This window comes from Oncorhynchus mykiss, chromosome 16 (genome assembly GCF_057628025.1).
Source record: "Oncorhynchus mykiss isolate SJ-2025 chromosome 16, ASM5762802v1, whole genome shotgun sequence".
In the NCBI taxonomy this organism is placed as follows: domain Eukaryota; kingdom Metazoa; phylum Chordata; class Actinopteri; order Salmoniformes; family Salmonidae; genus Oncorhynchus; species Oncorhynchus mykiss.
Window position 1 is genome coordinate 25,947,299 of NC_143037.1, and position 13,280 is coordinate 25,960,578.

The 13,280-nt window shown below is 42.4% G+C and overlaps 1 protein-coding gene across 1 annotated transcript in view; it reads left to right on the forward strand.

Moving 5' to 3' along the window:
• Positions 1 to 245: 245 nt before the first annotated feature.
• Positions 246 to 13,280, forward strand: part of muc13b (mucin 13b, cell surface associated) — a 32,070-nt gene continuing 19,035 nt past the window's right edge. Inside the window, exons 1-2 of the mRNA XM_036946615.2 lie at positions 246 to 525; positions 12,331 to 12,714. Coding sequence (XP_036802510.2) covers positions 462 to 525; positions 12,331 to 12,714 — 448 coding nt within the window. The 5' untranslated portion in view covers positions 246 to 461. The remainder of the gene's footprint in view (positions 526 to 12,330; positions 12,715 to 13,280) is intronic.

The window sequence follows — 13,280 nt, forward strand, 5'->3', positions numbered from 1 at the left end:
GATTGACTCACTTTGATTATATGTCCATAATACGCCATTTAGTCTTTCCCACTACTTTTCATGGCAAACCCCAGAGCCTTATAAATACATTTCTATTTTTATTAAGTAAGAGATCAGCTGTTTTTGGCGGCGCGGAATTTATTCCTAGGATGACAATTACCCTAAACACGAAAGTAGGCGAGCGGATTGATTGTGTCCTTCTATTAAAAAAAATTAAAAAAATATGTACTAAGAATGACGAGGTTATTAAGTGATCATAGTGCATTAACATACTCGTAAAATAAAATAAGTGCCGCCCTCGCGATGAGTGGTCAAAGACACCTGAGCCATTAGTATTCACACAAGAAGGAAGACTACCTGGCGACGCACCTAGAACACGTCGTATTGATCGCCTGTCTCCGTTTTTTGACCTGAAGAAAGTTTTTCCTTTTATATTAATTTGATTTCATGAGCTGAGCAAGATGTTCGTCGTTAGACGTATTCTCGTCTTGTGCCTTGCAGTGGCCGTTTTCGGACAGATAACAAGTAAGTTTAACGGTCTCTCTCCCATTTTGGACAACAGGTTGTCATTATATAGTCTATCGAATGTCTTGTCGAACAACGCATTTCAAACCAGTTTTGTTAGTCTTAACGCTAGAATCCTTAATCGAAACAATAACAAAGCGATTCCCTGCCTCTGTTTTGCTAAAAAAAAAACACAAAGGAATGGGCATGGAGAACTCTCAAATGTATAGACTGAGCTATGGATGAAAGGACTGACCATCCATGGTATCAACATTTGAGTTTAACCATGTTTTGAGGCTATACAGTGTTTACGTTTACAAAGTTCACAAACATAAATGTATAAGTCGAAAAATGGATGTCGGAACTAAGGATTCTAGTTTTAAAGAAACGGAAAGGGGTTATGAGCTTGAGTTTAAACACATAAAAATAAAATAAATCAGTAAAAGTTGGAATTAAATCATAAGACTAATGCACTGAGTTATCCTTCCGTTCTCATAAATCAGGAGTAAGACTGAAGTTAATGAAAGCAGCAAGTTGCCTCTGAAGAGTGAGCGCTCAATCTGCTGTTCAATGGTCACTTCTAACTTCCAATACTAATTTACTCACACAAATTCAAAGAAATGAGTAGGCCTATAATTGTCATTGTTGAAACATCTGCATTTGCTTATTTGTCAACATTTTAGACTTTTTTTAATACCCTTCTGTGCATGTTTATATTGTTCAAAGTTAATATGTCATTCTGTATCTCTGCAATTGAAGACAAGCAGTAGGCTACAGCAAACATTAACCAGCTATTTTTCACAAATAGCATCTCTATAGTCACCTCTCATCCATAATTGGCTTGTATTGATACATGTCTAAAAGCATCCCCCCCCCCCCACCCAAGCGTTGTCTTGTGGACCAGTATGGGACATTAAGGAGTGCTACTTGAAGGATTTCCCCCAGGAATTTTCTACTGTAATTTAATTTCCCTCAGATGGTACACTGCCATACAAATGGGTTGGGAGTCTGGTGAGCTAAGCTGAAATGTATTGGCGATTGCAACATTTTTATTACGAAGACATTCATAATTGTTTTGCTACTGCTGTAGGTTTAATCCTTACCAATGAAGGAAACAAATCGTTTTCATCAAATCTATGCATATGCAGTATTCATTTTGTAAAGGACCAGTCTGCCTTTGCTCCTGAAGAGTCATTTGGGTGGCCCTAAGCTTTTGAATAGATATTTGGGCTAATTCTCAGTGTTTGCAACTGTTGCAGATGCCACACAGATTCCATGTCAGTCAGGCTGTTTAGTTCCTATATTTGAGTCTGGTCCTTACAGAGTTTGGCTGATCTGGGATCTGCTAGCATGCCAGGCTTAATAGATGGTGCTAGCTCAATCACATCACCACGTCAACAACGTTGTGTCATATTTGAACCTTTCAAATTGTTTGCCTTCACACGTTGATCCCGGTCTACAGTATTTACTACAGTACATGAAGTGGTTACTCATTTTCTATGGTGGCATGCCACCTGAAACAATGTTTTTAATGTCATTGCTTGAATTACTGTGGCTCTGGAAAGTTTTTAATTGTGAGGAAGGATAACATAAGGAATGCAAATGTATGTTGGTTCTTCTTCGCATCTATAAGAAAAGCCAGTTTTGAACCCCCAGTTGATCATATCAAGAAATTGCATTGAGTTGGTCATTGAAATCTTCATCCAACCCGTAAATGGCAAACCGGGATATTCTGTCCTGTGAGGGGATGATACAGCTGTGGCCCACTGATTGCCCATCTCTGTTTTTTTTGTAGTCTAGGACTGCAACCTGCACTGCTTGATGGGATAATGACTATTTCAGGAATGCGCTCCTAATCTCCCCGAGTAAGCGGGAGATGTTACCACAGTAACCCAGGAGAGCGATGGCTAGGCCCTCCATCTTCTTGTTCGGCTAAAACTTGAATGACACTGCACAGTGAAGACCCCTGAGTTTCTCGCTCATTGGGATTATCAAATGGCTTGGCTTGATTGAGACTCAAATGACTCAGCACAGAAAATACCCTCGTTTTTTTGCTCAGTGAGGACTCAAATGACTCAGCACAAGTGAAGAGTCCAGTGTTTCAGGGAATCCAATGTCCTGGCATAATTCCGACTCCATTGACTTAGCACAGTGAGGAATCATATTGCTTGATTCAGACTCTTAAGTATCTAATTCAGTCTGGAATGAGTCAATTTAAGACAACTATGGAGGACTATCCTCAATTAAGGCTCTTGTTGTGGTGAGACAAATATGACTTGAGACATTTAGGCCTACTCAGGGAACCCCCACTTGTTCGCCATGATCAATGATCACGCCTTTTTTGTGATGGTTTATTTCCAGAGAAACGAAAAGGCAAAGTCCATGACCTCATAAATACCTAGGCTTCTCGAACATTATGTTCTTGTCATGTTGATAGGCGTATATTTTCCTCGTCGTTTTGATGATCAGTTGACCTTAGATAGTGGAGTTGATTCATATGCATTGCTTTTATAACTACTCATTGACACTGATGTGTGTTGTTTAACAACTACTCATTGACACTGATGTGTGTTGTATAACAACTACTCATTGACACTGATGTGTGTTGTATAACAACTACTCATTGACACTGATGTGTGTTGTATAACAACTACTCATTGACACTGATGTGTGTTGTATAACAACTACTCAATGACACTGATGTGTGTTGCCATTAGTGCCCTGATTGAAAATTATTGACATGGACAAACATTTGGATTATGAGACAGGGACTCAAAAAGTTGAAATGGGACCCAACTGTGTTGGTCTTCTTCATACACTTTCAGTGGGAATGTGCAAGTACGAAGGTGTGTGTGGGTAGGAGAGAAGAGTTTGGGGTGGGTTGCTTGGAGGTCAGATGTGAGGCTTCAATGGATGTCTTTCAGAAATCAGTGTGATTGTGTTTTCAGGTATGTCCACACACACACACACACACACACACATACACACACACACACACACACACTGTCTTATCGTCCCTGTCAATTAATAACATTTTAAGTGCTCTCTGTTGCAAGTCATGACTTGATAAAAAGGCTGTTAAAGAAATGTCTCAACAAGATGGTCAATTTTACGCCTTTAGTGATAGAATTTCTGGATAATGTAGGCCTCTGACCTAGATGTAATTTTGAGTACAATAAGTTCCTTGCATTGAATTCAATCACAAAACTAGAATAATTGATATAATATGAGAAAAAACAACACGTCACATTGAGGGATTCAAACTTGGCTAAATATTCCCTTTTAGTTAATATTCTATCCATCTGAGAGGTGGTGATAAAGGTCAGTCAGTTACTTTCTCATGGGTCTTACAATCACTAACTTCAACTTTTTTATCGGGATTTTTGTGGTTCAGCTCAGAGTTCTCAACGTTTGTGTGTTTCCCCAACCATTGTGTTGGTGGGCCGTCCCTCCTATCTGGATCAGACTCTATGGAATAGTATTGTAGCATGTCCACCCACTCTACCCAGAGTGGGTGAAAACTTGCTTAGGTGATGAAATTTCGCTTCCTTACCAAGACATATGATTATTGATCTTCTGAATCGTTCAGTGGGTTCTTTCTCTAACGTACACTACATGGCCAAAAGTATGCACAGTAGCAAGAAAAAGTATGTGAACCCTTTGGACCCCTGGATTTCTGCATAAATTGGTCATCAAATCACAACAATCAAATTTGATCCGATCTTCATCTAAGTCACAACAATAGGCAAACAGTGTGCTTACACTAATAACACACACATTATTGTATTTTTCTTGTCTATATGTAATGCATAATTTAAACATAAACAGTGTAGGTTGGAAAAAGTATGTGAACCCCTAGGCTAATGACTTCTCCAAAAGTCAGGAGCCAGCTAACCTGGAGTCCAATCAATGACACAAGATTGGAGATGTTGGTTAGAGCAGCTGTTTTGCCCTATAAAAAACACTCACAAAATTTGAGTTTGCTATTCACAAGAAGCATTGCCTGATGTGAACCATACCTCGAACAAAATAGATCTCAGAAGACCTAAGATTAAGAATTGTTGAATTGCATAAAGCTGGAAAGGGTTACAAATGTATCTGTAAAAGCCTTGATGTTCATCAGTCCACAGTAAGACAAATTGTCTATAAATGGAGAAAGTTAAGTACTGTTGCTACTCTCCCTAGGAGTGGCCGTCCTGCAAAGATGACTGCAAGAGCACAGTGCAGATTGCTCAATGAGGTTAAGAAGAATCCTAGAGTGTCAGCTAAAGACTTACAGAAATATCTGGAACATGCTAACATCTCTGTTAGTGAGTCTACGATAAGTAAAACACTAACTAAGAATGGTGTTCATAGGAGGACCCCACGGAAGAAGCCACTGCTGTCCAAAAAAACTTTGCTGCATGTCTGAAGTTTGCAAAAGTGCACCTGGAAGTTCCACAGCACTACTGGCAAAATATTCTGTGGACAGATGAAACTACAGTTGAGTTGTTAGGAAGTAACACAAAACACAACGAAAAAAAGGCACAGCACATCAACATCAACCTCGTCCCAACTGTAAAGTATGGTGGAGGGAGCATCATGGTTTGGGGCTGATTTGCCGCCTCAGGGCCTGGACAGCTTGCTATCATTGACGGAAAAATGAATTCCCAAGTTTATCAAGACATGTTTCAGGAGAATGTTAGGCTACCTGTCCGCCAATTGAAGCTCAACAGAAGTTGGGTGATGTGACAGGACAACAAACCAAAACAGACTGATGTATAAAATCGAGCACACAGCCATGCAATCTCCATAGACAAACTTTGGCAGTAGAATGGCCCATACTGACGAGCTCTGTGCCTTTCAACTTGGCACCGTCATAGGATGCCACATTTCCAACAACTCAGTTCGTCAAATTTCTGCCATGCTGGAGCTGCCCGGTCAACTGTAAGTGATGTTATTGTTAAGTGGAAACGTCTAGTGGCAACAACGGCTCAACGGCCACACGTTCCCAGAATGGGACCGCCGAGTGCTGAAGCGTGTATCGCGTAAAAATCGTCCGTCCTCGGTTGCAGCACTCACTACCGAGTTCCGAACTGCCTCTGGAAGCAACGTCAGCACAATGGGAACGCCTTCTCTGAAGTGATGAATCACGCTCCACCATCTGGCAGTCCGACGGATAACGGATTAATCTGGGTTTGGCGGATGCCAGTAGAACGCTACCTGCCTGAATGCATAGTGCCAACTGTAAAGTTTGATGGAGGAGGAATAATGATCTGGGGCTGTTTTTCATGTTTCTGTCTAGGCCCCTTAGTTCTAGTAAAAGGGAAATCTTAACGCTACAGCATAAAATGACATTCTAGACGATTCTGTGCTTCCAACTTTGTGGCAGCAGTTTGGAGAAGGCCTTTTCCTGTTTCAGCATGACAATGCCCCCGTGCACAAAGCGAGGTCCATATGTCGATCTGTGTGGAAGAACCTGACTGGCCTGCACAGAGCCCTGACCTCAACCCCATCAAACACCTTTGGGATGAATTGGAACGCTGACTGCGAGCCAGGCCTAATACCCCAACCCCCATCATCAGTGCCCGACCTCACTAATGCTCTTGTGGCTGAAGGGAAGCAGGTACCCCGCAGCAATGTTCCAACATCTAGTTGAAAGCCTTCCCAGTAGAGTTATAGCAGCAAAGGGGGGACCAACTCCATATTAATGCCCATGATTTTAAAATGAGATGTTCAACGAGCAAGTGTCCACGTCTTTTTGGCCATGTAGTGTATCATTAACTCTTATTTCCCAAAAGTCAGATTTTATAACCTAATACATCTGAAAATAAGAACTGAGCTCTGGCATAGCTGTGAAGGTTTCTCGTAACAACTTTGACGATTTTACATTTTGTGGTTCTATTTAAAGTTGTTTCCGCGTGTTTCAAAATTAGCATGACACAAGCTGAATTAAATGTAAAAAGGCTTTGAAAACAAAATCTTGGTATATGCTCAGTGCTCCGTTGATTTCAGAGACAGGCATGTTTTTGTGAGAAATCGTAGAAAAATAAGAGGTATTTCCAATGAATATGAAAAGTGTATACTAAAATATGAAAATACTAGTGGTCATGTTTCAAAATCAATATCCATCTTAGCTCAATTTTTATGTCCTGCGGATTCGAGAAGACAGATGACAAGTTCAACGGGAAAGTGAGCCTGTCAAGTAACCAGTAGCCAAAATTCTTGCACAGAATCCAGCCTTGCTGTTGTGATGCAGTTTTCCAGATTTTTTACCAGTTTTTTTCTCTGGCCTCCATTGATTTTGTCACCATAATTCTGGCCATCCTAAAAGGGTAAAAACTCCAATAACCTTTGAACGGATTATGTTAGAGGAATGAGGATTGGTCAAAAGATGCATTTTTGATTGGACACGTCTAACTTTGCACAATTTTCCCAAGATGTTTTCCCAGAAACAAGCTATGAACTGTCTCATATACAGGTAACTGACAAAATATAGAACACACAAGTAGATTCGAGTTTTGGCGTCTCTTATGGTGTGGTGTGCATTTTCCTGGCAGTTTGGAACCACCAAGACTCTTCCTACACTTTTTCCTAACCAAACTGAGCAATCGGGGGAGAAGGGCCTTGGTCAGGGAGGTGACCAAGAACCCGATAGTCACTCTGACAGAGCTCCAGAGTCCCTCTGTTGAGATGGGAGAACCTTCCAGAAGGACAACCATCTCTGCAGCACTCCACCAATCAGGCCTCTATGGTAGAGTGGCCAGATGGAAGCCACTCTTCAGTAAAAGACACTTAACAGCCCACTTGGAGTTTGCCAGAAGGCACCTAAAGGACTCTCAGACCATGGGAAACAAGATTCTCTGGTCTGATGAAACCAATATTGAGGTCTTTGGCCTGAATGGTGGCAGCATCATACTGTGGGGATCTTTTTCAGCGGCAGGGACTGGGAAACTAGTCAGGATCAAGGGAAAGTTGAACGGAGCAAAGTACAGAGATCCTTGATGAAAACCTGCTCCATAGTGCTCAGGACCTCAGACTGGGGCAGAGGTTCACCTTCCAACAGGACAATGACCCTAAGCACACAGCCAAGACAACGCAGGAGTGGCTTCGGGACAAGTCTCTGAATGTCCTTGAGTGGCCCAGCCAGAGCCCGGACTTGAACCCGATCGAACATCTCTCATCTCCCCATCCAACCTAACAGAACTTGAGAGGATCTGCAGAGATGAATGGGAGAAACTCCCCAAATACATGTGCGCCAAGCTTGTAGCGTAGTCCCAAGAATACCCGAGACTGTAATTGCTGCCAAAGATGCTTCAACAAAGAACTGAGTAAAGGGTTTGAATACTTTTTGTTTTATTCATAAAAAACTGTTTTTGCTTTGTCATTATGGGTTCTTCTGTGTAGATTGATGAGGGATATTTTTTATTCAATACATTTAGAATAAGGCTATAAAGTAACACATTGTGGAAAAAGTCAAGGGGTCAAGGGGTAAATGTGATATTTCAGTTTTTTATATAAACTCAGCAAAAAAAGAAACGTCCCCTTTTTCAAGACCCTGTCTTTCAAAGATAATTAGTAAAAATCCAAATAACTTCACAGATCTTCATTGTAAAGAGTTTAAACACTGTTTCCCATGCTTGTTCAATGATCCATAAACAATTAATGAACATGCACCTGTGGAACGGTCATTAAGACACTAACAGCTTACAGACGGTAGACAATTAAGGTCAAAGTTATAAAAACTTAGGACACTAAAGAGGCCTTTCTACTCTCTCTGAAAAACACCAAAAGTAAGATGCCCAGGGTCCCTGCTCATCTGCGTGAACGTGCCTTAGGCATGCGTGCCCAGGAACGCACAATCCCTCCATCAGTGCTCAGACTCTCCGCAATAGGCTAAGATAGACTGGACTGAGGGCTTGTAGGCCTGTTGTAAGGCAGGTCCTCACCAGACATCACTGGCAACAACATCGCTTATGGGCACAAATCTACCATCGCTGGACCAGACAGGACTGGCAAAAAGTGCTCTTCACTGACGAGTCGTGGTTTTGTCTCACTAGGGGTGATGGTCGGATTCGAAGGAATGAGCATTTATACCAAGGCCTGTACTCTGGAGCGGGATCGATTTGGAGGTGGAGGGTCCGTCATGGTCTAGGGCGGTGTGTCACAGCATCATCGGAACGAGCTTGTTGTCATTGCAGGCAATCTCAATGCTGTGTGTTACAGGGAAGACATCCTCCTCCCTCATGTGGTACCCTTCCTGCAGGCTCATCCTGACATGACACTCCAGCATGACAATGCCACCAGCCATACTGCTTGTTCTGTGCGTGATTTCCTGCAAGACAGGAATGTCAGTGTTCTGCCATGGCCAGCGAAGAGCCCGGATCTCAATCCTTTCGAGCACGTCTGGGACCTGTTGGATCGGAGGGTGAGGGCCAGGGCCATTCCCCCCAGAAATGTCCGGGAATTTGCAGGTGCCTTGGTGGAAGAGTGGGGTAACATCTCACAGCAAGATCTGGCAAATCTGGTGTAGTCAATGAGGAGGAGATATACTGCAGTACTTAATGCAGCTGGTGGCCACACCAGATACTGACTGTTACTTTTGATTTTGACCTCCCCCCTTTGTTCAGGGACACATTATTCCATGTCTGTCGAACTTGTTCAGTTATTGTCTCAGTTGTTGAATCTTGTTAGGTTCATAGAAATATTTACACATGTTAAGTTTGCTGAAAATAAACACAGTTGACAGTGAGATGACGTTTATTTACATTTGCAGAAAAAAAAATATATTTGTCATTATGGGGTATTGTGTGTAGATTGAGGAAAAAAGGTCTGAATACTTTCCGAATGCATTGTAAACGTAGTATTACTTTCTTAGCTACAGTATACATATCTCCCTGGCATATTACATCATTAATGCAGCAGCATACAAGACATGGTTGGACTCACCCTGTTGTTGTGTGTCTGCTGACTTGAACAGGAAGGTGGTGCGGTGGGCCTTCGTGGGCAAATCTTGTCATCAGGCTTTATCATCAAAGTCTGTCATTCTCAGGATTTATGGAGCTTTCAAGACAACTGGGAACTCCGGCGAAATAAACGGTGGAATCATGACGTTAGTGATCTTCATGACGTCAGCTCTAGAAAGAGTCCCAGGTTCCCGACTTGGAATTCCGAGTTGGATGACAGTTCAAAATGTATTTTCCCAGTCCAAGCTTGTTTTTTTCTAGAGTTCCCAGTTGTCTGAGATATCCCAGTTCCCGATTTTCCAGTTGTTTTGAACGCGGCAGAAATCATGACAGCATGGCCAATGTTGAATGTTGATCCTTTTAAGCTTGGAAAAGAGACCTTTAAACACAGACTTGGACCACACATCCACTCCAATGAATAGCATGCTAGTGATTGCTTTGCAGTGTTTGCAGTTAGCCACTGATACCTTCCAAACCACTCATTGTTGAATTTGCGATTTCCAACTTTTTGTGTAGTGTTTATGTCCAATGGCCGATGAGCACCGATATGTTTTAACTATCATTTCTCCGTATTTACCTCTGGCTGACCCACCACCACAGAAAGCACTGAGCTAGGCTGGAACACCTGCATTACTCAAGAAAGCAAAAACAAAAGAGACTGTTTGTATGCGGCTTTATTAACTCAAATATGTTTTGTTTTTTTCCATTGTTTGCAAACTGATATGTGACACGTATTAATGCCAAAATAACACGCAAAACAGACAAACCTGCACTGAATGACGGGTCGCCACTGGTCATTAAAAGGAGTTGGTAAAAGCAGTATAGGAACTTATCAGAAGAATTTAAGTGCAAGTGCCAGGAATATTATGCAGTTTACTTCCCTAACCATTACAAAGTTTCATTGTAGGGCAAATTCATGTCCCGAATTGTCTTGTGTGTTTTATGGGTGGACGTGAATCATTATATAATTTTACTGTGACACGAAAGAGGAAGAGACAGTCAAAATCGGTCCCTTTCCTGGCTGCTCACCCCCCCCCCAGTGAACACTGGTAACCAAGCGATAAATCTATTTAGTCACACAACACAAAGTACAGAGCAGGTTACCTACCTACAGTACAAATAATGGCATTGTCTACGCCTAGTAGTTATGGCCTTGGACAGTGGACTCTTGTGTATTTTATTACATTACCTGCTTTTTCTCTGAGTGATACCCGTAAATATGTTTCCTCTGACAGAGTAGGCATATAGAGTGAAACTTTAGCCAGGTGCCTCAAGTGTTGCTGGTTGGATAGCTTTGTTCTCTTTCAGGGGCCCCTGTAGTTCTCTTGGGACAGGGTTGAGCTGTATACAGTCAAGAGCTGAACCCACAAGACTCCAAATAAAGACCCTATTCCTTGCTGCTGCTGTTCTGCAAGAGCATCACGGTGGACAGTGAATGAAAGGATGTGGGTGTTTGTGTCTGCATTGTCTGTGTGTAGGGGTTGGTGTCTGCTTCAGTTATGACATATGACCGTTTAATCAGTGTCTATCTATCTTGGTGAACTTGGATCTGTCTTATCCTGCCGACTACAATTATCCAAATGAATGGCATATTATAGATTTTATCGTAGCATTAAGTAGCAATGGCTTAATTCGCAGAGGGACCTAGCCTATACTGTATATGGACTTAGTTTGTCGTGTTAACTGTTACATTCCCAATGCTGTACTTTTATTTGTTCACAGCTTGCTGGATTTCACCTGAAACTTAAACATAACGCAATGTTTATCATCCCGATGGTTTTATGATCAAGGTGACGCAGTCTGCTGAAGTGGACACATCCTGTGTTTGGCAACCGTGTTATTGACGTGCTATATTATGACTTTCAGGTTTGGTGGAGGGAAATATGGTGGGGAGGGTGGAGAACTTTTCTGAAATCCGAATTGACCCATAGGCCCTACCTTTAGGCACTTCATGTAGATCTGAAAGGATTAGATAGGTATAAGCAATATTGTACTTTCACCTTTTTGACTGAGTTACACCTGTCCAAGCCTTTAGCTCTACAGAAATACCTAAGGGACATTGGATAAGGGTTCTTCCCACACCCCTTCTACCTGAAGTGTGCACTTGTTCAAGTGTCTACCATATTTCTTACACCAGTCCAATTCTTTGAAATCCTTGAGGGGGAGTGAATGAATAGATACCGTCACCTCAGGGAGAAGGGGGAGAAACCATATTGGGCTAGGGTGGAACATAGAGGATAGGAAGACTCAATGTTTTTCCAGGGCCCATGCCAGTACGTTGTGGGAGTCTTCCCAGCTGGGCTGATTAGAGAGGGGAGGAAGAGAGTCTGGCTGTGGCAGTACAGCCTTGTTTCCATTGTGTGACAGTAAATCAAGAATGAACTGGTCTTCTCTACCCGTCACAGTACCTGACCATCGACAATATTTCCTGTTCAATTTCATTATATAGAATTTCTTAGAATTAAAACATTTTTGTAACAGATTATACATTAGCTGCAGTAAAAACTAGTGTCAACTTTTTAAAGGGACACAGACCTTTCTAGTCAGCCACTGAATGTTGTTTTTGCTACAGTAATTATCTTAAAGGGCAATTCCATCACTTTTCAACCTCATATTCATTATCTCCAGTACAATACCAATACCAGTTTCTACATATGTGAAAACGCCGCATTTCTAAGTTTTGTAGTTAAAAATATGAAGTTAAAATGTTTTACTCAATGACATCAAAAGTAAAAACAGTGATTTTCAAACAATACGAGATTTGCTGTGACACTGAATTGGCAAAAAAAATCATTGCAGGTTTTGAAAAGTGGTGCAATTGCACTTTAATCTTTTTTTAATCTATACCCTTCAGACACTAATCCCAATTCTGAACCCCCAGCTACTGCGACTCCCACGGCTACTGCGACTCCCACGTCTACTGCGGCTCCCACGTCTACTGCTGCGGCTCCCACGTCTACTGAGGCTCCCACGTCTACTGAGGCTCCCACGTCTACTGAGGCTCCCACGTCTACTGAGGCTCCCACGTCTACTGCGGCTCCCACGTCTACTGCTGCGGCTCCCACGTCTACTGAGGCTCCCACGTCTACTGCGGCTCCCCCGTCTACTGCGGCTCCCCCGTCTACTGCGGCTCCCCCGTCTACTGCGGCTCCTCCGTCTACTGCGGCTCCCCCGTCTACTGCGGCTCCTCCGTCTACTGCGGCTCCCCCATCTACTGCGGCACCAACACCAACACCGGAGGCCACTACAACACCATCAAAATCAGGTAGGCTCATTAGTCGTCCAGCTATCCTTCTTGTTTTTCCATGACCAAGGGTGTCAAACAGCAGGGCCAATTTCATATGGGCCGTCATGTTGGCTTGGTAAGATTTTTTTCTTTAAAAAAAATGAATTAAATGACTAAAGCCATATAGCTTGTAGAAATTATAATGGCTGTGTCACAACTTCTGCCAAAGTTGATGCCTCTCCTTGTTCGGGCGGTGTTCGGCGGTCGACGTCGCCAGTCTTCTAGCCAATGCCGATCCATTTTTCATTTTCCATTTGTTTTGTCTCGTTTTCCCACACACCTGTATCTCATTTCCCTCATTATGTGTTGTGTATTTAACCCTCTATTTCCTCCATGTCTTTGTGTGGTATTGTTTATCTGTTTTCACGTACAGTATGCGCACGTTAGGCTGGTTGCGCTGGGTTATGTTCAACCTGTATTTGTATTTCGTGTTCGTTTGTGCCGTGTGCTTTTGGTTTGCCAAATAAAAGGCCCAGTTTTACTACCAAATATCTCCTCTACTGCACCTGACTTCCTACAGCCCTTCACGCATACCTTGACAGGCT